General features: G+C 43.4%; 2 protein-coding genes across 4 annotated transcripts; one reads left to right on the forward strand and one right to left on the reverse strand.

Moving 5' to 3' along the window:
- The first annotated feature begins 675 nt into the window (after positions 1 to 675).
- LOC306780680 (checkpoint protein HUS1-like) lies at positions 676 to 6,066 on the forward strand. Of its 2 annotated transcripts, XM_079273115.1 has the most exons (8): positions 676 to 810; positions 1,530 to 1,657; positions 2,015 to 2,191; positions 2,474 to 2,581; positions 4,190 to 4,264; positions 4,664 to 4,763; positions 5,297 to 5,431; positions 5,718 to 6,066. In XM_079273115.1, exons 1-8 carry the CDS (start codon positions 726 to 728, stop codon positions 5,798 to 5,800), a joined length of 891 nt encoding a protein of 296 aa, XP_079129241.1. In that variant the 5' UTR covers positions 676 to 725; the 3' UTR covers positions 5,801 to 6,066. The 2 variants fall into 2 exon arrangements, with proteins under 2 accessions (XP_079129241.1, XP_079129242.1); XM_079273116.1 differs by lacking the exon at positions 2,474 to 2,581.
- A 6,498-nt stretch (positions 6,067 to 12,564) lies between these two features.
- On the reverse strand, positions 12,565 to 17,953 carry LOC306780797 (checkpoint protein HUS1-like). Of its 2 annotated transcripts, XM_079273291.1 has the most exons (8): positions 17,819 to 17,953; positions 16,972 to 17,099; positions 16,440 to 16,616; positions 16,050 to 16,157; positions 14,366 to 14,440; positions 13,873 to 13,972; positions 13,205 to 13,339; positions 12,565 to 12,918 (listed from the first exon to the last, which is right to left on the reverse strand). In XM_079273291.1, the coding sequence occupies exons 1-8, from the start codon at positions 17,901 to 17,903 to the stop codon at positions 12,836 to 12,838; spliced, it is 891 nt and encodes a 296-aa protein (XP_079129417.1). In that variant the 5' UTR covers positions 17,904 to 17,953; the 3' UTR covers positions 12,565 to 12,835. The 2 variants fall into 2 exon arrangements, with proteins under 2 accessions (XP_079129417.1, XP_079129418.1); XM_079273292.1 differs by lacking the exon at positions 16,050 to 16,157.
- Positions 17,954 to 24,251: the final 6,298 nt, after the last annotated feature.

Below are 24,251 nucleotides of genomic sequence, written 5' to 3' on the forward strand. Positions count from 1 at the left end.
TTCACGAGATGTTTATAAAACCTTTACTTAACCAGGCCTTCAGAATAAAAGAGTGAAATATTCAAAGACACAATAAACATGTCTTATTATTTTAGACTCATTGTTGGTTTGCATAATGTGTTGCATGTTTATTTGATGTTTATTCAGCAGCCTGAGTGTTTACAGGACTATAACTTGGACTGACACACATGAGACTGAGGAGGTTCGGGTCTACCTTGGTCCCGATCTGGTCCCCGCACTGTCCGGCCTGGATGTGAACTATCTCTCTCATCTTTGCTGCTTCTGTCGGTCTTCCTCTCTCCGCTGCTGCTCTGAGGTTTCTGTCGGTCCTCGTGCTGCTGGATGAGCGTCTGTTCGTCCCACTCAGCATAAAAGATGTATTTTGTCCCACAGAAATACTTCTTATTCTTCACACTCACGCTGTTATGAAAGAATATTTTATTTTATACTTTTGAGACTTTACTTCCATGTTTTGATTTGTTTCCACTCTGGTGTGAATATTTTAAATTTGTTAAGATTCATATTTATTTTTTCTAAACTACATTCTATTTTTTTAATTAAGGTTTTTTATTTGTTTGTTCCTAAATTAATCAAAATATTTCTGCTGACTGGCCATCAAAAACAACCGGAAATGTTGACGTCGGCTGCTGTTTCCCGTCGGACCTCAGACGCTGACGGACCAATAGACGCGGTGCGCTTTAAAAAACACTCCTCCTGAAGCTCTCATGAGGTCACGTGTCACTGAGTCACAACTCATCATGAAGTTTCGAGGGAAGATCGTCGACGTCGCGTGTCTGAACCACTTCGCCCGTAAGTCTCTTTAGAGCTAACGATGCTAACCGGTTAGCCTTCACCAGACTTCCTCCCGGAAACTCACATTTCTCTGCAGAATAAGTTAAAAACTAAATCACGAGACATTTTATTCAAACACGTCTGTTAGTGGTGTGACGTGTAGGAGACAGTGTTCTATTCGGCTCACTTTAAATCCTGAAGTAGTTATAAAATAAACTTTAAATGTGCTGTTCACCTGTAGTGAATCAGTCCTGAGATGATTATTAATTATTACACGCACACACACACACACACTAAAACTATATAACGTTATATATAGAGTTTTAGTGTGTAGTGTGTGTATATATGTGTATATATATATATATATTTTCAGGAAAACAATTTAATTAATGCCAGTTATGTATCAAATAATTGTATAAAATGTGACTTGCTGCTCTTCGGTGTGTTGTATTCTTGTAAACATGAGATTATCAGATTAAAAATGCAGAATTTACGTTGTTTTAAAACAATAAAGTGAAAAAGTATTGATTTTAAAACGATATTCGTTATTTGCAGCTCTATAACTCTCGTTGGTGAAAACTATGTTTGTCTCATAAAGTTCATCAGGACTCTGTCGCGTGATACTTTGTTTGAATCAGTTCATGTACAGATAAAAGAGTTAGAAGACTTCTTATTGAAGGAGAGAAGAAGAAGAACAGCTGATCGTCGTGTGTGTTTACTTTGCTCGTCCTCACCAGGAGTCGTCACCACCATCTCCAAGCTGACGAAGACGTGCGTCCTGCGGCTGACTCCAGACAACCTGTTCTTCGTTCTGTCCGGTAAAGTCGCCAACGGGGGCGTCGGCATGTGGTGTGAACTGTCCCAGGTGAGAGTTCAGGTTTTAGCTCCATTGTTTCAGGAAACCGTCAGCGGATGAAGACGACAGAGATGAGACCTCTGATCACATCTCAAAGAACAACTCTCTCTCTCTCTCTCTTTCTCTCTCTCGCTCTCTCTCTCTGCTTTAAAATGGTTCTTCAGAGAGAAACAAAGACGAACAGGATTTCTGATATTCCTCCGTCACTCAATGGACGTTTGAGTCGTTTGAGACTCGCTGTGTTTCCTTCAGCTCTCTCTTCAAGACTCTGAATTTACTATCATATCTGACAAAGAAGCTGAAACCAGAGAATGTTTGACATTTGAGTTTTGGTGTGTGCTTCCTTCCTTCCTTCCTTCCCTGCAGGCCAACTTCTTCGACGAGTACCAGATGGAGGGCGTCTCCTCTGAGGACAATGAGATCTGTCTGGAGGTGACGCCAGAGAACCTGTCCAGAGCCCTGAAGACGGTCCAGAGCGCCAAGGCCGTCAAAGTGAAACTGACCAAGAAGCACTGCGTCTGTCTCACCATCGCCGCCGAGCTGGTGAGACTGACAGACAGACAGGATGTCGATTGTAGAGCATCTTAATGAAGGCCGTTTACTTTTTATTTAATTGTATTTTGTACGAAACTGAAATGGGCTTCCAGTACGTTGATATTATGAGATAAAAGTCTAAAGTATGAGAGAGTTAAACACAACAGTCATAGAAGCAGCTCTTCACAGGTTACTCTCCATCCAACAGCCCAGTCCGCTCCACAGGTAGACCAAAGGTAAAGTGAAGTGTTGATCTTTCTGTCGACCTAACGGAGCGATCGTCCCGTCCAGCCCACCATGTCCAGCATCAGTCGAGTCGTCACTCACGATGTCCCGGTAGACGTCATCCCCCGGAGGCTCTGGCACGAGTTCAAAGAACCCAGCATGCCAGACTTCAACGTGAGTGACGCATACTTGATCAAACACCTGGTGGACGTTATTGTTATTTGTACATTACAGTTTTTCTCAATTGCTAAGACACATTTCTTGAAACGGTCCCCCATTCTCTCAAAACTGTAAACACAAAACCTCATCTTCAAGCACTATTTACAAAACCTCTGAATCCTCTTGCAAAATGAAACTTTCGCCTCAAAACAGTTTTACCTGTGCTCAAAATCAAACACTGCTCTCAAATCATAAACAAAGTGATCAAAATAATATACACTGTCAAGCAGTCAGTAAACAATACACCAATAAATATAAAACACAATGTTCAAAACATATAGTTCTCAGGGAGAAGTAGATTTTTAATCTCAAAACAAATTTCATATGAACGAAAACATGTTCTATTACAGTCGCTCAAAATTGATCAGAAATGACGACTGTGCTTTGCTCTTTGCAATTTCTTTTGTTCTTCCTCCTCCTTGTACCCCTATTTGTACAGTACTGTACCCTGCATCTCACAAACGTGTCCTTTGTCTCTGTGATACTGTAATTATTGTTCTTTGTTGATATGAACCTGCAACCAGTCAAAATCTATTGAGCAGTCAGTACTGTTACTGTAACAAATAGAAAGCACCATGTTCAAGGCCATACAATTTGTTTATTGTACACTGTCGATTCCCTGGAAGTGTGTGTTGTCTTGTATCACTCGTTCCTGGATTTCTCTGAGTCGTATTAAATGATCTTGAAGGAGCATGCCCACTATAACGGTCTCTTGCGCCTAAGTGAATATAGCTCTCCTTCCACCTGCATGTGGCAGCCTTGCAGTTCTACAAAAAGTAGATGTGCAGTTACAAAAAATATTCATGCAGTACAATACATACAGTGATGAACTTTACAAATGTCTATTGAAACAGCTGCATATAGTGGAATACAGTCAATTTGCAATTACAAAAATACAGTAGCATACTGTACCTGTTCTCTTCTCTGAATGTCCTTACTGTGGTGGACACAGAAAATCGGCTCAAATTGGGGTGCACTCTAAGTCCTGCTTCCCTCATTGTCAGTCCGTGGACTATAACATGGTCTATGACTGGTGCTCGAATTTCATCAGATAGTTCCACTCTTTGTCTTCCTCTTCCTTGCCCTCCTCTTCCTCTCACATTGTTTCTTCTATCCATTCTCAGACTTTCTCCTTCCCACCTTCAACCACCTGTTTGCCCTCTAAACCGGCTTATATTGGTTGTGTCACATCATTTGATACAAGTGAAATCAATTTTGAGTGATTGTGTTTAATCAATGACATGTGTTCTCTATTTGTATTTGATTGTTGCCACTTGTGTTTACCAGTATGGATGACATGTGCATGAGAGTGCAGAATGTGTTTTGAGACTGAGAATGTGTTTAGAGTTTTGCTGAAAAGTCTAAGTGAGATCTGCAAATTGTGTTTTACCATGTGACACAGTTTAAGGTATTGATAACAGACTGCACAATTAGCTAAATGAGTTCAGGCAACTGAGAACTTTGTTCAGCCAATGGGTTTTAGTGTTTTAGCAATTGAGAAATACTGTAACTACAAGTGCAGTGCTGAAGACGTGTTGCTGTCCCCCCCCCCCCCCCCTGCAGGTGAGCATCTACCTGCCTCCTCTGAAGACGATGAAGAACGTCGTGGACAGGATGAAGAACCTCTCTAACTTCCTGGTAGGATCACGTTCCTCCCAACGTCTCTAAAACAACAACCCCAGATCCATATCCATTTGACATGAAGAAGAGTATAAGCGTTGTTTTAGATATCGTGAGGAAGTGAGTCACCAGGAGAAGTGACTGAATGTTAGTTTAGTCACTTTGTGCCTTATTTGATTACCTGTATTTCATTTAAAGCCTGTCCCTGGTAGAGGTGTATGTCGAGGTTTTTACTGATAGATACAATAATACACACGGTGTGTGTGTGTGTGTGTGTGTGTGTGTGTGTGTGTGTGTGTGTGTGTGTGTGTGTGTGTGTGTGTGTGTGTGTGTGTGTGTGTGTGTGTGTGTGTGTGTGTGTGTGTGTGTGTGTGTGTGTGTGTGTGTGTGTGTGTGTGTGTGTGTGTGAGTGATCAGGTGATGGAGGCCAACCTGAACGGAGAGATGAACCTGAAGATCGAGACTGATCTGGTTTCTGTCACCACTCACTTCAAAGACCTGGGAAACCCTCCGTGGGGTAAAAACAATGTCACTGTTGTTATAAACACGCCGGCTGTTTGTCACACTTTGGTCCAGTTTACTGCAGACGTTCATGGTCCCCAGAGGATTGAACCCACTGACTTTTCCTTTTAGAGGTTCACTTTTAAGTGAAATGTCTAAACTGTTGGATGGTTTTCTGTTGACGTTGGTTCAGACGTTCATGGTCCCCAGAGTATGAATTGTAACCACGTTGATCATAATCTGACTTTTCATGCGTTTAAACGTCTTTTATTTGGTCCAATACTTTGATTTATGAACAAATACCTGCAAAAGTTATAATCCGCCAATAATTCTAAGATGTGACGCTAAGATGGTGAACATTATAAGTGCTAAACATTAGCGCATTAGCATTGCCACTGTTGGCATGAATGGGAACTGATAGCAGCGTAGATGCAAAGTTTGACTTCAAAACTAATTTTTACAACATTGAACTGTCAAAAAAACATGCCTCCTTCCTTCCTCCCTCCCTCCCGCCCTCCCTCCTTCCTTCTCTGCTTCCTGTCCCTCCAGGCGATGACTCCTCCGAGGATGGTGGTCCGTCTCAGAGCAGGGACCCAGAGGCCATGGTCCAGGCCCGGGTGGACATCAAGAAGCTGCAGCAGTTCCTCGTGGGACAGCAGGTCAACCCCAGCAAGGCCATGTGCAGTAAGTCCACCCACAGCTCCTCATCCAGCCACTTATATTTTAATATCAGCAACATACCTTCTATTATGATTCTGGATTAATATGAGTCGCCCCCTGGTGAACATTAGACAGAATGCAGCTTTAACAGATGAAGTTTTGACTTCACTTTTTGAAATCTGTTGTTGCCGTCTGGCCCCCCCAACAACACGGCAAGCACATTGAAAATTAATTTCTGCCTCTGTGTACGTATGATGTATATATTTTTTTTAATCCAATGTTGAATGATATTTTGCTCTCGTCCCCTCAGATATCGTCCATGAGAGGGTCGTCCACCTGATCCTGCTGCATGAAGATGTGTCGCTGCAGTATTTCATCCCCGCTGTGGCGTAGACTCTCTGCACACAACATACGTGATTTCTGCTCATTGACTTTGGGGGAAGTGAAAAAGGGGACGTGAACCTTTCCTCACGTGGCAAAGGATTCATCTTCCACGTGGACCCCATGAGGCAAAACTGACAACATCTGGGAGTCTGTCCTTCACTTGAACGAGACTGAAGCTGGTTCCAGGTCACGTAGTGGTCCTCAGGAAGACTTGACCCGCTAACCTGTGGTAGTAGTGAGGACATGCTGGTAAATGCACATTTATCAAGGAGGATTTGGACGGTTGAGATAAAATAGAAAACTGAACACATTCATTGTTCAGAGTTCAGATTGTTATGTTCTTGGTATTAAACGTTTAAAAATTACGAATGTATTGATTTAAGTTTTTTCTCTTTCAACACAAAAAAACAACTTTGCCCCAATATCTCCTTTTGGCATTTAGTTTGCTTATATTTTTTTGTGTTTTTTGTGTGACTTCCATTAAATATAATGTAAATGAATGAGATACAATTTCCATTCATTACATTCTATAACTTTCAGCATTCATTAAGGGCGTCTCTCAATACCCGGTACGGACTAGTGTAGGTAAGTAAATATATCAACAGGCGCACTGTGCGCAGCCAGCGTCTCCTCGCGCTGTTGGTCTGGAAGCTTCTTGAACAGGCATCGGCAAACTACGGGCCGTATCCGGCCCGCGGGCCTTTTAATCCGGCCCGTCAGATATTGGTACAAAATTGCCCAAACTATAATAAAGACTAGGGCTGGGCTGTACACCGGTTTTTTGATTTCCGGTATAATGTGAATTCTTCACACACCATTATACCGGTGCATAGCCAAAACAACTGCTGTTTGCTTTCAACAGGCAGCTAAATGTATTCTTTACCACTGTCAGCACTAGTTGTCTTATATGTATTGAGAGGGAACTCTATTCATGGTCATAACTTTATAACACAACAATTAACAACCCACAACTAACGCTCTTTAACAGAGAAAAACACCACAGCACACAACAGTCTGACACATAAACAATTTGTAACACTGTACATTTATAAAATTTAAAACTGCATGCTGGGTACAGCTCGCGAGCGAGCCTGCTAGCACAACAGTCTGCTAACAGGTGGGAGAGGCTCCGTCCTCCAGTAACGTTACATTACAGTTTTTCTCGATTGCTAAGACACATTTCTTGAAACGGTCACCCATTCTCTCAAAACTGTAAACACAAAACCTCATCTTCAAGCGCTATTTACAAAACCTCTGAATCCTCTTGCAAAATGAAACTTTCGCCTCAAAACAGTTTTACATGTGCTCAAAATCAAACACTGCTCTCAAATCATAAACAAAGTGATCAAAATAATATACACTATCAAGCAGTCAGTAAACAATACACCAATCAATAGAAAACACATTGTTCAAAACATATAGTTCTCAGGGAGAAGTAGATTTTTAATCTCAAAACAAATTTCATATGAACGAAAACATGTTCTATTACAGTAGCTCAAAATTGATCAGAAATGACTACTGTGCTTTGCTCTTTGCAATTTCTTTTGTTCTTCCTCCTCCTTGTACCCCTATTTTTACAGTACTGTACCCTGCATCTCACAAACGTGTCCTTTGTCTCTGTGATACTGTAATTCTTGTTCTTTGTTGATATGAACCTGCAACCAGTCAAAATATATTGAGCAGTCAGTACTGTTACTGTAACAAATAGAAAGCACGATGTTCAAGGCCATACAATTTGTTTATTGTACATTATACAGCCTACAATGCACTGTAGGCCTACGACAGCATACAATACTACAGTAAAAGGGACAAAAATCAAAGGAGTCAACATGTCATCAATGTGCTTCTTCTTGTCTTTGGGCTGGGTCAGGCCAGAGCACTTCGTCGACATCACCTTCAACCACCTGTTTGCTCTCTGAACTGGCTTATATTGGTTGTGTCACATCATTTGATACAAGTGAAATCAATTTTGAGTGATTGTGTTTAATCAATGACATGTGTTCTCTATTTGTATTTGATTGTTGCCACTTGTGTTTACCAGTGTGTTACTCTATTTGTATTTGACAGTACTAAAGTTATCTTCTTCTCTGAACATCATGCAACATGTCCGACTCGCTAGCTTCTAAGCTAATTTTAACATTACCGCCAATGGGGAAATGCTAACCACGATTAGCATTGGCGAATATAATATATCTTTGTACATCTTTTCATGCTTCATACAGACATACTTACAGACTAATGCCGTGTTCACACCGGTCGCGTTGATTTTTTGACGCGCGTCGAGATTACATACAAAGTCTATGCACAGACGTGATGAGACTGGCGCGGCGCGATTTTGCGATGGCGCGGCGCGTTGGACGCGTTATTGCAGTGCGGTGGACGCGTTGGACGCCGCAAAATCGACAACGCGCGAGTTGAAATTTTTCAACTTCAGCGACATAATCGCGTGACACTGTGGCGCGATAGCCTATCAGCGTTGAGTTGCTCCCCCTGTCATCACTGGCTTTCTGCCGTTGTTGAATCAGGAAATGAATCCTGTAGCCGTATGTGTTCACCCAGAGCTCTACGATACCTCATATCAACAGAGACCGGACCAAACTATGTGTACACATGTGTGTGTGTAAACCATACGGTACAAACAATGAATAGACGCTGCCGTATTTACGTCTACGTGACGTTATTGAGTGCTGGTGGAGCTGCTACGATGTTAGCATAGCCTAGCACCGATCCAGCAGAGCTCCATTGAGAAGACCAGTAACCTACAAATCGGCATCATTACGTCGTTATTTCGGAGTCCCTTTTTGTCGGAGAAGACAAGTACAAATCGGCATCATTACGGAGTTATTTCGGAGTCCCTTTTTGTCGGTTTATTGCCGTTGAATCACAGCAAATCAGTTTATTTTGTGTTCCTACAGCTGTAGTAAACAGCGACCAGTGGCTTGCTAGACAGTGAATACAGCTCGATACAATCCACGGAGCTCCTCTGAACAATATTATGAACCAGACATGACGGCGTTTGGCATTCCGATGTTTGAGGGACTTCCACAACACGTACAAAGCAGCAATTGTCCTTATTCCTTTCACGGTTGACAGCGGAAATAAATGGCGGCCATGTGAACGGCTTCCAGGACGATAAACCAAGCCCCCTCTCCGGCGATACGAGATTTTGCGGCGTTTGGTGTGAACACGACCGGCGGCGCGTTGGACGCGATTGTGCAGTGCGTTGGACGCTTTTTTGCAGTGCGTCAAAAAATCAACGCGACCGGTGTGAACGCAGCATAAGGTCTCTCAAGGCTACCAAATGGAAGAAGTAAAACGAAGCAGCGTGTCTTCTCATTAGAATCTAAAAGCAACGAGGCAATAACTGTTGTTGTTGTAACTCGTAGCTCTGAATAGCATTTACGGCTAACTGGCTTGGCCGCTTAATCGGGCTGATGATGCCGCTGGTCACGGTGCTCGCAAATCGCTCCAATAACAGCTGATTCCTCCACAGAAATGCAGACTTTTACTGCTAGCAGCAACGCTTGAAATTAGTTATCCATGTTGAAATGAATTACTGGTCGCCCTGTCTGTTTGTTTTCGTCCGGGTACGGCTCACGTGATTTGGCGGTGCAAAGCTAGTTAGCCTATGAAAATCCATAAATTAGCCGCATCGTTGTAAAAGCCGGTCTCAAAGCGTGTGAAAAACAGTAGCGGCTTATATGCCGAAATTTACGGCAGTTATCTTTTTAGGTTTAGTTAGCTTAGTTACCGGTTAGCTAGCTAGCTCGTTACAAACCATCCTGAAGTTGTTGACTTTGTCAGAGTGAAACTTTACTGTAATGAAACGCTCAGCTTCCTCACACCAGCCTCCTTTCTTCCTCGTACCTAAAAGCTTCAGGATGCTGGAGTTGTCGGTTCGAACCTTCTAGCCCAGGGGTGGGCAAACTTTTTGGCTCGGGGGCCACATTGAGTTTTAAAATTTGACAGACGGGCCGGGCCAGTAGCAGATGAATGGAGTGTTTGTGTGAAATAATATAAATTACAAGTAAAAGCCATGACCTAAAAAGTAACTTGCATTTAATTTCAGTGGGAACAGTGCTGTTGGTCACCCTTTTTAACCAGTGCGTCAACGTTTGGTGTCAGTTTGGTTGTGGCAATTCTCAGAACAGATCTGAGGTGTTCATCAGTTAACTGGGCTCTTACACGGTATTTTTTTATTGCATAAATGCATATTTTATCATGCACTTACTTAATAAGCAGTCATTTTTGACACAGTTTTTAGTGTAAAGGTTAATGACTGTGGTCTTTTTAGCAGTTTGATTCTTTGAAGGGATCATAGAAATATTTAACCGTCACATCTAACATTATCAGAGCTCTGCTCTGTAAAGTCTTTCCTTGTCTCTCCCCCCTGTGTCACGGTGTGGGTACATCTCACTTGAGTCAGGAAACGTATCAGAATACCCTTATTTTATTGGTTAAACTGCATCACGTGACGTGATTTACAACGCATTGGTCTGTGTTTTTCCTGCACAGCTGAACAAGTGCCGTAAATGCTGGAAAGGAGCGTGAATAACTCCCCTGCATAAAGCAAAGGCCACTGAAAACGGGTCCGCGACGAACCACCAGTTGAGAATCACTGGTCTACAGGATCGTGACGAGCGGTGAACAGCTGTTTGTGTGGCGTGTCTTCCGTCTCTTCCCGTTTCCTTCACCTACATTCCCCTGGGTCAGCGTTGCATATGTGTCAAACTCTATCGGTGCATCTCTGGTCTGTCTTTGTTCATCCTGCATCGCTCTGTTCTGTTCTTTACAGTATTTCTCAATTGCTAAAACACTAAAACCCATTGGCTGAACAAAGTTCTCAGTTGCCTGAACTCATTTAGCTAATTGTGCAGTCTGTTATCAATACCTTAAACTATTTCACATGGTAAAACACAATTTGCAGATCTCACTTAGACTTTTCAGCAAAACTCTAAACACATTCTTAGTCTCAAAACACATTCTGCACTCTAATGCACATGTCATCCACACTGGTAAACACAAGTGGCAACAATCAAATACAAATAGAGAACACATGTCATTGATTAAACACAATCACTCAAAATTGATTTCACTTGTATCAAATGATGTGACACAACCAATATAAGCCAGTTCAGAGAGCAAACAGGTGGTTGAAGGTGATGTCGACGAAGTGCTCTGGCCTGACCCAGCCCAAAGACAAGAAGAAGCACATTGATGACATGTTGACTCCTTTGATTTTTGTCCCTTTTACTGTAGTATTGTATGCTGTCGTAGGCCTACAGTGCATTGTAGGCTGTATAATGTACAATAAACAAATTGTATGGCCTTGAACATCGTGCTTTCTATTTGTTACAGTAACAGTACTGACTGCTCAATATATTTTGACTGGTTGCAGGTTCATATCAACAAAGAACAAGAATTACAGTATCACAGAGACAAAGGACACGTTTGTGAGATGCAGGGTACAGTACTGTAAAAATAGGGGTACAAGGAGGAGGAAGAACAAAAGAAATTGCAAAGAGCAAAGCACAGTAGTCATTTCTGATCAATTTTGAGCTACTGTAATAGAACATGTTTTCGTTCATATGAAATTTGTTTTGAGATTAAAAATCTACTTCTCCCTGAGAACTATATGTTTTGAACAATGTGTTTTCTATTGATTGGTGTATTGTTTACTGACTGCTTGATAGTGTATATTATTTTGATCACTTTGTTTATGATTTGAGAGCAGTGTTTGATTTTGAGCACATGTAAAACTGTTTTGAGGCGAAAGTTTCATTTTGCAAGAGGATTCAGAGGTTTTGTAAATAGCGCTTGAAGATGAGGTTTTGTGTTTACAGTTTTGAGAGAATGGGTGACCGTTTCAAGAAATGTGTCTTAGCAATCGAGAAAAACTGTAATGTAACGTTACTGGAGGACGGAGCCTCTCCCACCTGTTAGCAGACTGTTGTGCTAGCAGGCTCGCTCGCGAGCTGTACCCAGCATGCAGTTTTAAATTTTATAAATGTACAGTGTTACAAATTGTTTATGTGTCAGACTGTTGTGTGCTGTGGTGTTTTTCTCTGTTAAAGAGCGTTAGTTGTGGGTTGTTAATTGTTGTGTTATAAAGTTATGACCATGAATAGAGTTCCCTCTCAATACATATAAGACAACTAGTGCTGACAGTGGTAAAGAATACATTTAGCTGCCTGTTGAAAGCAAACAGCAGTTGTTTTGGCTATGCACCGGTATAATGGTGTGTGAAGAATTCACATTATACCGGAAATAAAAAAACCGGTGTACAGCCCAGCCCTAGTCTTTATTATAGTTTGGGCAATTTTGTACCAATATCTGACGGGCCGGATTAAAAGGCCCGCGGGCCGGATACGGCCCGTAGTTTGCCGATGCCTGTTCAAGAAGCTTCCAGACCAACAGCGCGAGGAGACGCTGGCTGCGCACAGTGCGCCTGTTGATATATTTACTTACCTACACTAGTCCGTACCGGGTATTGAGAGACGCCCTTAATGAATGCTGAAAGTTATAGAATGTAATGAATGGAAATTGTATCTCATTCATTTACATTATATTTAATGGAAGTCACACAAAAAACACAAAAAAATATAAGCAAACTAAATGCCAAAAGGAGATATTGGGGCAAAGTTGTTTTTTTGTGTTGAAAGAGAAAAAACTTAAATCAATACATTCGTAATTTTTAAACGTTTAATACCAAGAACATAACAATCTGAACTCTGAACAATGAATGTGTTCAGTTTTCTATTTTATCTCAACCGTCCAAATCCTCCTTGATAAATGTGCATTTACCAGCATGTCCTCACTACTACCACAGGTTAGCGGGTCAAGTCTTCCTGAGGACCACTACGTGACCTGGAACCAGCTTCAGTCTCGTTCAAGTGAAGGACAGACTCCCAGATGTTGTGAGTTTTGCCTCATGGGGTCCACGTGGAAGATGAATCCTTTGCCACGTGAGGAAAGGTTCACGTCCCCTTTTTCACTTCCCCCAAAGTCAATGAGCAGAAATCACGTATGTTGTGTGCAGAGAGTCTACGCCACAGCGGGGATGAAATACTGCAGCGACACATCTTCATGCAGCAGGATCAGGTGGACGACCCTCTCATGGACGATATCTGAGGGGACGAGAGCAAAATATCATTCAACATTGGATTAAAAAAAATATATACATCATACGTACACAGAGGCAGAAATTAATTTTCAATGTGCTTGCCGTGTTGTTGGGGGGGCCAGACGGCAACAACAGATTTCAAAAAGTGAAGTCAAAACTTCATCTGTTAAAGCTGCATTCTGTCTAATGTTCACCAGGGGGCGACTCATATTAATCCAGAATCATAATAGAAGGTATGTTGCTGATATTAAAATATAAGTGGCTGGATGAGGAGCTGTGGGTGGACTTACTGCACATGGCCTTGCTGGGGTTGACCTGCTGTCCCACGAGGAACTGCTGCAGCTTCTTGATGTCCACCCGGGCCTGGACCATGGCCTCTGGGTCCCTGCTCTGAGACGGACCACCATCCTCGGAGGAGTCATCGCCTGGAGGGACAGGAAGCAGAGAAGGAAGGAGGGAGGGCGGGAGGGAGGGAGGAAGGAAGGAGGCATGTTTTTTTGACAGTTCAATGTTGTAAAAATTAGTTTTGAAGTCAAACTTTGCATCTACGCTGCTATCAGTTCCCATTCATGCCAACAGTGGCAATGCTAATGCGCTAATGTTTAGCACTTATAATGTTCACCATCTTAGCGTCACATCTTAGAATTATTGGCGGATTATAACTTTTGCAGGTATTTGTTCATAAATCAAAGTATTGGACCAAATAAAAGACGTTTAAACGCATGAAAAGTCAGATTATGATCAACGTGGTTACAATTCATACTCTGGGGACCATGAACGTCTGAACCAACGTCAACAGAAAACCATCCAACAGTTTAGACATTTCACTTAAAAGTGAACCTCTAAAAGGAAAAGTCAGTGGGTTCAATCCTCTGGGGACCATGAACGTCTGCAGTAAACTGGACCAAAGTGTGACAAACAGCCGGCGTGTTTATAACAACAGTGACATTGTTTTTACCCCACGGAGGGTTTCCCAGGTCTTTGAAGTGAGTGGTGACAGAAACCAGATCAGTCTCGATCTTCAGGTTCATCTCTCCGTTCAGGTTGGCCTCCATCACCTGATCACACACACACACACACACACACACACACACACACACACACACACACACACACACACACACACACACACACACACACACACACACACACACACACACACACACACACACACACACACACACACACACACACACACACACACACACACAACGTGTGTATTATTGTATCTATCAGTAAAAACCTCGACATACACCTCTACCAGGGACAGGCTTTAAATGAAATACAGGTAATCAAATAAGGCACAAAGTGACTAAACTAACATTCAGTCACTTCTCCTGGTGACTCACTTCCTCACGATATCTAAAACAACGCTTATACTCTTCTTCATGTCAAATGGATATGGATCTGGGGTTGTTGTTTTAGAGACGTTGGGAGGAACGTGATCCTACCAGGAAGTTAGAGAGGTTCTTCATCCTGTCCACGACGTTCTTCATCGTCTTCAGAGGAGGCAGGTAGATGCTCACCTGCAGGGGGGGGGGGGGGGGGACAGCAACACGTCTTCAGCACTGCACTTGTAGTTACAGTATTTCTCAATTGCTAAAACACTAAAACCCATTGGCTGAACAAAGTTCTCAGTTGCCTGAACTCATTTAGCTAATTGTGCAGTCTGTTATCAATACCTTAAACTGTGTCACATGGTAAAACACAATTTGCAGATCTCACTTAGACTTTTCAGCAAAACTCTAAACACATTCTCAGTCTCAAAACACATTCTGCACTCTCATGCACATGTCATCCATACTGGTAAACACAAGTGGCAACAATCAAATACAAATAGAGAACACATGTCATTGATTAAACACAATCACTCAAAATTGATTTCACTTGTATCAAATGATGTGACACAACCAATATAAGCCGGTTTAGAGGGCAAACAGGTGGTTGAAGGTGGGAAGGAGAAAGTCTGAGAATGGATAGAAGAAACAATGTGAGAGGAAGAGGAGGGCAAGGAAGAGGAAGACAAAGAGTGGAACTATCTGATGAAATTCGAGCACCAGTCATAGACCATGTTATAGTCCACGGACTGACAATGAGGGAAGCAGGACTTAGAGTGCACCCCAATTTGAGCCGATTTTCTGTGTCCACCACAGTAAGGACATTCAGAGAAGAGAACAGGTACAGTATGCTACTGTATTTTTGTAATTGCAAATTGACTGTATTCCACTATATGCAGCTGTTTCAATAGACATTTGTAAAGTTCATCACTGTATGTATTGTACTGCATGAATATTTTTTGTAACTGCACATCTACTTTTTGTAGAACTGCAAGGCTGCCACATGCAGGTGGAAGGAGAGCTATATTCACTTAGGCGCAAGAGACCGTTATAGTGGGCATGCTCCTTCAAGATCATTTAATACGACTCAGAGAAATCCAGGAACGAGTGATACAAGACAACACACACTTCCAGGGAATCGACAGTGTACAATAAACAAATTGTATGGCCTTGAACATGGTGCTTTCTATTTGTTACAGTAACAGTACTGACTGCTCAATAGATTTTGACTGGTTGCAGGTTCATATCAACAAAGAACAATAATTACAGTATCACAGAGACAAAGGACACGTTTGTGAGATGCAGGGTACAGTACTGTACAAATAGGGGTACAAGGAGGAGGAAGAACAAAAGAAATTGCAAAGAGCAAAGCACAGTCGTCATTTCTGATCAATTTTGAGCGACTGTAATAGAACATGTTTTCGTTCATATGAAATTTGTTTTGAGATTAAAAATCTACTTCTCCCTGAGAACTATATGTTTTGAACATTGTGTTTTATATTTATTGGTGTATTGTTTACTGACTGCTTGACAGTGTATATTATTTTGATCACTTTGTTTATGATTTGAGAGCAGTGTTTGATTTTGAGCACAGGTAAAACTGTTTTGAGGCGAAAGTTTCATTTTGCAAGAGGATTCAGAGGTTTTGTAAATAGTGCTTGAAGATGAGGTTTTGTGTTTACAGTTTTGAGAGAATGGGGGACCGTTTCAAGAAATGTGTCTTAGCAATTGAGAAAAACTGTAATGTACAAATAACAATAACGTCCACCAGGTGTTTGATCAAGTATGCGTCACTCACGTTGAAGTCTGGCATGCTGGGTTCTTTGAACTCGTGCCAGAGCCTCCGGGGGATGACGTCTACCGGGACATCGTGAGTGACGACTCGACTGATGCTGGACATGGTGGGCTGGACGGGACGATCGCTCCGTTAGGTCGACAGAAAGATCAACACTTCACTTTACCTTTGGTCTACCTGTGGAGCGGACTGGGCTGTTGGATGGAGAGTAACCTGTGAAGAGCTGCTTCTATGACTGTTGTGTTTAACTCTCTCATACTTTAGACTTTTATCTCATAATATCAACGTACTGGAAGCCCATTTCAGTTTCGTACAAAATACAATTAAATAAAAAGTAAACGGCCTTCATTAAGATGCTCTACAATCGACATCCTGTCTGTCTGTCAGTCTCACCAGCTCGGCGGCGATGGTGAGACAGACGCAGTGCTTCTTGGTCAGTTTCACTTTGACGGCCTTGGCGCTCTGGACCGTCTTCAGGGCTCTGGACAGGTTCTCTGGCGTCACCTCCAGACAGATCTCATTGTCCTCAGAGGAGACGCCCTCCATCTGGTACTCGTCGAAGAAGTTGGCCTGCAGGGAAGGAAGGAAGGAAGGAAGCACACACCAAAACTCAAATGTCAAACATTCTCTGGTTTCAGCTTCTTTGTCAGATATGATAGTAAATTCAGAGTCTTGAAGAGAGAGCTGAAGGAAACACAGCGAGTCTCAAACGACTCAAACGTCCATTGAGTGACGGAGGAATATCAGAAATCCTGTTCGTCTTTGTTTCTCTCTGAAGAACCATTTTAAAGCAGAGAGAGAGAGCGAGAGAGAGAAAGAGAGAGAGAGAGAGTTGTTCTTTGAGATGTGATCAGAGGTCTCATCTCTGTCGTCTTCATCCGCTGACGGTTTCCTGAAACAATGGAGCTAAAACCTGAACTCTCACCTGGGACAGTTCACACCACATGCCGACGCCCCCGTTGGCGACTTTACCGGACAGAACGAAGAACAGGTTGTCTGGAGTCAGCCGCAGGACGCACGTCTTCGTCAGCTTGGAGATGGTGGTGACGACTCCTGGTGAGGACGAGCAAAGTAAACACACACGACGATCAGCTGTTCTTCTTCTTCTCTCCTTCAATAAGAAGTCTTCTAACTCTTTTATCTGTACATGAACTGATTCAAACAAAGTATCACGCGACAGAGTCCTGATGAACTTTATGAGACAAACATAGTTTTCACCAACGAGAGTTATAGAGCTGCAAATAACGAATATCGTTTTAAAATCAATACTTTTTCACTTTATTGTTTTAAAACAACGTAAATTCTGCATTTTTAATCTGATAATCTCATGTTTACACGAATACAACACACCGAAGAGCAGCAAGTCACATTTTATACAATTATTTGATACATAACTGGCATTAATTAAATTGTTTTCCTGAAAATATATATATATATATATACACATATATACACACACTACACACTAAAACTCTATATATAACGTTATATAGTTTTAGTGTGTGTGTGTGTGCGTGTAATAATTAATAATCATCTCAGGACTGATTCACTACAGGTGAACAGCACATTTAAAGTTTATTTTATAACTACTTCAGGATTTAAAGTGAGCCGAATAGAACACTGTCTCCTACACGTCACACCACTAACAGACGTGTTTGAATAAAATGTCTCGTGATTTAGTTTTTAACTTATTCTGCAGAGAAATGTGAGTTTCCGGGAGGAAGTCTGGTGAAGGCTAACCGGTTAGCATCGTTAGCTCTAAAGAGACTTACGGGCGAAGTGGTTCAGACACGCGACGTCGACGATCTTCCCTCGAAACTTCATGATGAGTTGTGACTCAGTGACACGTGACCTCATGAGAGCTTCAGGAGGAGTGTTTTTTAAAGCGCACCGCGTCTATTGGTCCGTCAGCGTCTGAGGTCCGACGGGAAACAGCAGCCGACGTCAACATTTCCGGTTGTTTTTGATGGCCAGTCAGCAGAAATATTTTGATTAATTTAGGAACAAACAAATAAAAAACCTTAATTAAAAAAATAGAATGTAGTTTAGAAAAAATAAATATGAATCTTAACAAATTTAAAATATTCACACCAGAGTGGAAACAAATCAAAACATGGAAGTAAAGTCTCAAAAGTATAAAATAAAATATTCTTTCATAACAGCGTGAGTGTGAAGAATAAGAAGTATTTCTGTGGGACAAAATACATCTTTTATGCTGAGTGGGACGAACAGACGCTCATCCAGCAGCACGAGGACCGACAGAAACCTCAGAGCAGCAGCGGAGAGAGGAAGACCGACAGAAGCAGCAAAGATGAGAGAGATAGTTCACATCCAGGCCGGACAGTGCGGGGACCAGATCGGGACCAAGGTAGACCCGAACCTCCTCAGTCTCATGTGTGTCAGTCCAAGTTATAGTCCTGTAAACACTCAGGCTGCTGAATAAACATCAAATAAACATGCAACACATTATGCAAACCAACAATGAGTCTAAAATAATAAGACATGTTTATTGTGTCTTTGAATATTTCACTCTTTTATTCTGAAGGCCTGGTTAAGTAAAGGTTTTATAAACATCTCGTGAATAATTAGTTCACATAAATGTGTCACTGATATGAAAAGACATTAAAATTGCTTCTTACTGATTCAGCAGAACTCGATTTGATTTGGTTTAATGGCAAACTACATGTTACTGTGATAAACCTTTCAACTAAAACTAAGTTTGAATACTTAAGTTTGAAGAAGAGTTACTTGAACCAGGAGACAACCTCTAGTTCTTTACATAAGTGAAGCCAAAGCTTCATGTGTTAAAGCTGCATTCTCTCTAGTGACTCCTCTGGTTGTATAGAAGTCGATGAGAAAATGGCTCGACTCTTCATATTAATCTCTTTATATTTCATCTCACTAAAGTACAAAGAACAAACTACGATGAACATGATGTGAAGATGGAATGAAAACATGAAAATAAAGGATATATTTATGTATTTATTGAGTTCAGGTTCAGGTTTTAGCTTCTCTTCCTGTTTGTTACAATCTAATCTGAGTCTGTTATAACATGAGAAGAGGCTGGTATTGGTGGTAATAAGGTAACTTCATACATGTCACATCGACTCCCACTGTTACTGAGAAATATGAGTAAATAAAGTGCAGAACTCCATCGTTCCACAGGGCGGAGCTGCAACAGGAAGCAAAGCAGAAACATAATTTAAATGTGTTCATCTGCTGTCATGTTGTCATGAACACAACTCATCTGTAGAGACACTTTAGGGTCAGAACACATGAAGGAACCAAAGGACTAAACTAAATCCAGGTCCGGGTGGAGTGAGGAGTCCAGATCCTCTGATGATCCTCTGATCAGATCCAGATGATGGTGGACTCACTCTGAGTGAGAATCCTTCCATCTGAGGAGAGAAGAAGAAGAGATGAATGAGTGTTTTTAGAGACTCCCTTCATCAGCTGTCAGTCAGTGATGCAGCACATCCAGTAGAAAGAGCAGCAGGACTCCAGTCCTTTCAGCTCTCATCTGAACGTATTGGAGTGAACACACTGAGCTCCAAGCTCAAACACCTGCACACACTTTGGACATCAAGTCTGTTCACTCTGCACATTTCACTCAAGTACACAGTGGAGATCAAGAGCTGAGGGTCCTGAACAGAGAGGTGTTCACTGCTCACTGTAATGATGGGTGCAAAGCTGATAAAAAACACAGTCTCAGTGACTGTAGCGTCCAAACCTTTAGCAGAATGTAAACCTTAAGTTGACGCGTGTTTCTGGTCCTTAGCACATAGCTCACACGGACACCGCTCGTAGATGAAAGCAATACGTGTTTTTATTGATCCAATTTCCTTCGTACAAGTTAGTGAAACGACTTCCTTTATTCCTTTATTCCTAAAAGTACCCTGATTACCTCGACACACTTTAAGGATCCACAGGTTAATCCACGTTTCATGTAACACGGTTCATAACACGGTCGGAAAACTATGCAGCTCCACTCTGCTTCAGATATTACTCACAACCGTCACTAACTGTCGCAAAGTGTCCTTAAAGTGACAGTTGTCTGTCACTTACATGTATTTCTTACTATAACAAATTATAACAACATCCTTGGAACATTCAAAGTCGAAACAGATGTGATTAAAGTTAAACATGTTGTCAAGAAGAGTTGACCCCTCAGAGCTGCCTCGGTAACATGTGAGCACATTCAAGGGAGAATCAGGAAATAAAAGCACAAAGCATATACTCAGATTAAAGTGTAATCAAAAGATAAAGTGTATGAATTATATGACAAAATGTTTAATCAATAAGTAACGAATGTTTAAAATGCATAGAGTGATTTAACTATTGTAATAAGTGATTAACAAATGTTCTGTGTGACTGGAGCTGAGATAGGAATGTATTAGTCAGAATGAGTCAGAATGACATTGCAAAATCAGTGGCAGATGTTATGGGTGGGGTTAAGAGGAGAGTGTTGCAACATATTGCAAGAGATGAATCAGAGGCAGGAAGCCTGGACTTATATGGACTTGTCCAAGAACCCAACGACCTCTCCAGAGGGAGGGGGGTATGAGCTCATGTATTGAACAAGGGGGGCTGATTAAGCCCGAATGGGGAATATAAGGAGACGTTTGCATGCCGCAAGCGGGGATTTCTACACGAGCGCCGTCCAAGTGCGCTGCGGAGGAGATACGGACGATCGCAACTGATGTATTGAGGACTTCGTCTCTGTTCACGGAAAGAAAGACCGTTGTTCGTGGACAATAAGATTTAAAGACGGAGGTTTTCCTCTCCCCACTGCTCGACTCTTAACATCTGGACAACGGAGAAGACGCAGCAGCCCGAGAAAGACTTTGTACTGAGTTTTGAGGACTGTTGAACGGGCTCCGTTGCAGAGCGGGAGGACCGAGGGTCTGGCCAGACCCTCGCTCCTGAACAACTCCAAAATAACCTTTTCATCGCACCATTGAACATCCAGCTCCAGCCGAGCCGTCTCGGCGACTAAAACTAATGAGTATAATCGAAGAAGAAAATTAAGTGAATGATTAAGTGTAGTAACATTTTATGTGAGCTGTAGCTTTAACCCTTGCAAACTAACTAAATATAACCTGCAATAAATATCTAATCTGCATTTAAAGTAAATTTCTCAAGTGCATTCATTTGCTCGAGTAGTAAGAAGTTCCTCGTGGTAGTAAAAAGTTAAAGCCATTGTATGTCTAACAACTGAGTTCTGAAAGGTTATCCTAGAGACCGAATCCACTTAACAATCCCTTACGGTTTTAGAAAGAATTAATCCTAGCCGTTAAAACCTAACCTGGCATTTACCAAGAGCACGGATCCATAAGAGGGAAGCTGCCATAACCGACGCGACTGGTGGGAGCGCCCGGGGCCAGGACTGGTCTCTCGGCCGAGTGCGCTCAGACCGGAGGAAGCAGGGTAGACGTTGGGAGTAACGGCAGTTAGCGAGCCAGGCGAGTTCCCTCGCCAGAACACCAGCTCGACAATCTTTTAATAGAGAGCTGAGTCAGTAAGTAGCCCCGTATCGGGCCAGAAGTACCCCAGGATCTAACACGTGGCGCCCATAACGTGGGGCTCGACGGAAAAGGAGTACGTTGAGTCTAAAAGAAGAACCCCGGCAGCCAAGAGAGGCTGTCGTTCGTGTACGAAAAGACCTGAGGTGAGGCGTTGGGGTAGAAAGCAAAGCTGCCCAAGCCTCGAAGAAGTCCGATTGCGAGACATCCACGAATCGAAGCTGTGTGTGGTACTTACAAGCCAACACAGGAGAAGCCGCAGGCGACGGGGAGCATCGACCAGACTCGCCCGACCTGTAGAGAGACCAGAGCCTGATCCCATCCCTTCCTCAACGCGCGACGAGAGGCTTTGGGAGGAAGGCAACTCGAGACAACAAAGACAAAGACAAAGTCCAAGATGGAAACATCGACCGAGGGACCCGATGGCGACGAAGGCAGCCTGCAGACGACGACGACGGCTCAGCAGGACGCGCCAGCGACATCGACCCCGGACCAGGCAGCAGACGACAGCACGGACCAGCAGACGGACGACGCTGGACCACGAGGAGCGGCATCGGAAGAACCGACACTGGCTCCAGGAGGCAGAGGCAACGTCCCACATCAGATCATCCTGAATGGAAGAGGATGGGCCACCTGGGACGATTCTGTTAAACAACACCTAATCGAGCTGCATGAAGATGCAGACAAGGAGAAGGTGGGAAAAAAAGTAGAAGAGTTTTGCACAAGCAAGGGGGGTTATCTTGCTCCCCTCACCCATAAGTCCGGAATGGTGGCGGCAGTGGTAGGGTGTGAAGGACCCCCCTCAGGCAAACAGAAAGTGGGAGAGTGGCTACAATGGTGGCTAGTAGTAATGAAGGTTATTAAAGGAAAAATAGTCACCATAATTAGCCCATCAAAAGAATATGACTCGGTCGTGAAGATGCTGGCCGCAGAGACCGGAGCGGGGGCAGTGACTATAAAGCAGAAAGTAAAAGCCACCTCCCGCTATAAAGAAAATAAAAAAGAGCAAGACGCAATAGCGGCATACATAGCCAAAAACCCAAGTTATACTGAGGGGAACGGCGACGATCAGGTCAGCACCCACAGCACCGAGGTCTCCGTGCACTCCCAGTCAGAGGAGTCCACGTGGTCCGAAAGTGAGAAAGACCAAGACAGCAGCGACAACGAGGAGATCTCGGAGGAAGAAGAAGTGAGGGAGGACTCGACGCTGAACAGAAGCGATGCGTACCAACTGCTCCCGCCCTCCATGCAATCCGGGACTCCCGCTGCAGTACGCAAGGTCCTGCAGGACTACAACGGCCCAGTGCCGGGGAGGCACAAGAAAGCTCAGGGTAAGACAAGACACGTTCGCTCCCCAAGCCCAGAAGGGTATCTTCCGAAGTTGAAAAAGATGCCCGAAGGGACCAAAAAATATGCGAACCAGACAGGGTTAACCGCATATAACCACTACGGAGAGCCTTGGGACATAGACAGCCATGGACTGGTTGTCTTAACCAACTCACATCTAAAGCCTCATATCTCCCGGTTCAGAAAGAGACTGGTAAAAGAGGCAGGCAAACCCTACCAAGAAGAACTTGAGGGGCGCCTCCCGGGATATAGACAGGACCAGCCATCGGTGGTGGTTACGAGCGGCGGAACATCAAGCCATTATGCGGTGCTACACGTACCGATCGAAGGATATGAGGATGGCGAAGACCAGGCCGCCTATCGGAACAACATAGAGGAGGCATTAGAAAAAGGTGTCACCCGAGCAAGCGAGTTGTCCTTCAAAAGAGTCGTTATAAGTAACGACGGGGCCAGGTCCGGCAACCTACCCTGGGAGGTAGCAGAAGAAGCGGCAATGAGGATTATGCGCCTCCTGACGAAAGCTCCCCACGGTTGGAGCAATATCCAGGAATTGGTGCTAGTCACCTCGGCGGCCCAATACCACGAGAGAAAAGAGAAAATACTGAGACCCCTCTACAAGACTGAGGGGCCAAACAACTGGAGGGCAGGACAGCCAAAATACGAGGACGAAAACGCCCCAGCTGTAAAAGCAGTTCTGCCACGGCTCCCGTCATCAGCAGCATTAAAGAAAGAAGCGGCAGAACCAAGGGGCTACCAGGAATCGACACCCGGTCCCTCGAGACGAGAAGAGCGGCGTCCACAGGTCAGCTCAAGCCAGGAGAAACCTCCAAAGATTAAAGAAGCTCCGATCCCCTCTCCCCGGACAGTAGCGGTGCAGACAGAGGTGGAAACCCCCGTGCCAAACAGGTCACCGAGTGGGATCACCAGCCCAGCAGAGTCCACCGGCTTGCAGAGAATGCACTACGCGGGAGGAGGAGGAGAAGAGTCCATCATAAGGTTCCTAAGTCCAGGCGGACTCAGGAAAAGTCCCAGAGCTCCAGAGAGAACGCCAGAACCAGCTCAGCCGGCCTCACCGTCCGCAGAACCAGAGAGGGAGGAGGAGGAAGACGCCGCAGCTGAAAGTTCAGACGAAGAAAACACGGGGCCAAGCCTGACTTCAATCGAGTACGAGCCTCCGGGAGGACTGACAGACCTGAAGAGGGGAAGCAGAAAAGGCAAGAAGAACGCGCTGCCCCTTGTTTCAGTGTACACAGCTTCACAGAGACTCGCCAGGGACGAACGATACGGGCCCATGACCACCAAAGACGGAAGAAAAGCATATGTTCCAGAGGTCGAT

The sequence above is a fragment of the Melanostigma gelatinosum genome (genome assembly GCF_949748355.1).
Source record: "Melanostigma gelatinosum genome assembly, chromosome: 8".
NCBI classification, from domain to species: domain Eukaryota; kingdom Metazoa; phylum Chordata; class Actinopteri; order Perciformes; family Zoarcidae; genus Melanostigma; species Melanostigma gelatinosum.

Excerpts from the sequence above, each read along its gene's own strand:
- LOC306780680 (XM_079273115.1), top strand. The coding sequence starts at position 726 with ATGAGGTCACGTGTCACTGAGTCACAACTCATCATGAAGTTTCGAGGG. Across the intron at positions 1,658-2,014 it reads TGTGGTGTGAACTGTCCCAG|GCCAACTTCTTCGACGAGTA; the intron begins GTGAGAGTTCAG and ends CCTTCCCTGCAG. Across the intron at positions 4,265-4,663 it reads AGAACCTCTCTAACTTCCTG|GTGATGGAGGCCAACCTGAA; the intron begins GTAGGATCACGT and ends GTGAGTGATCAG.
- LOC306780797 (XM_079273291.1), bottom strand. The coding sequence starts at position 17,903 with ATGAGGTCACGTGTCACTGAGTCACAACTCATCATGAAGTTTCGAGGG. Across the intron at positions 13,973-14,365 it reads AGAACCTCTCTAACTTCCTG|GTGATGGAGGCCAACCTGAA; the intron begins GTAGGATCACGT and ends GTGTGTGATCAG. Across the intron at positions 12,919-13,204 it reads CCCCAGCAAGGCCATGTGCA|ATATCGTCCATGAGAGGGTC; the intron begins GTAAGTCCACCC and ends TCGTCCCCTCAG.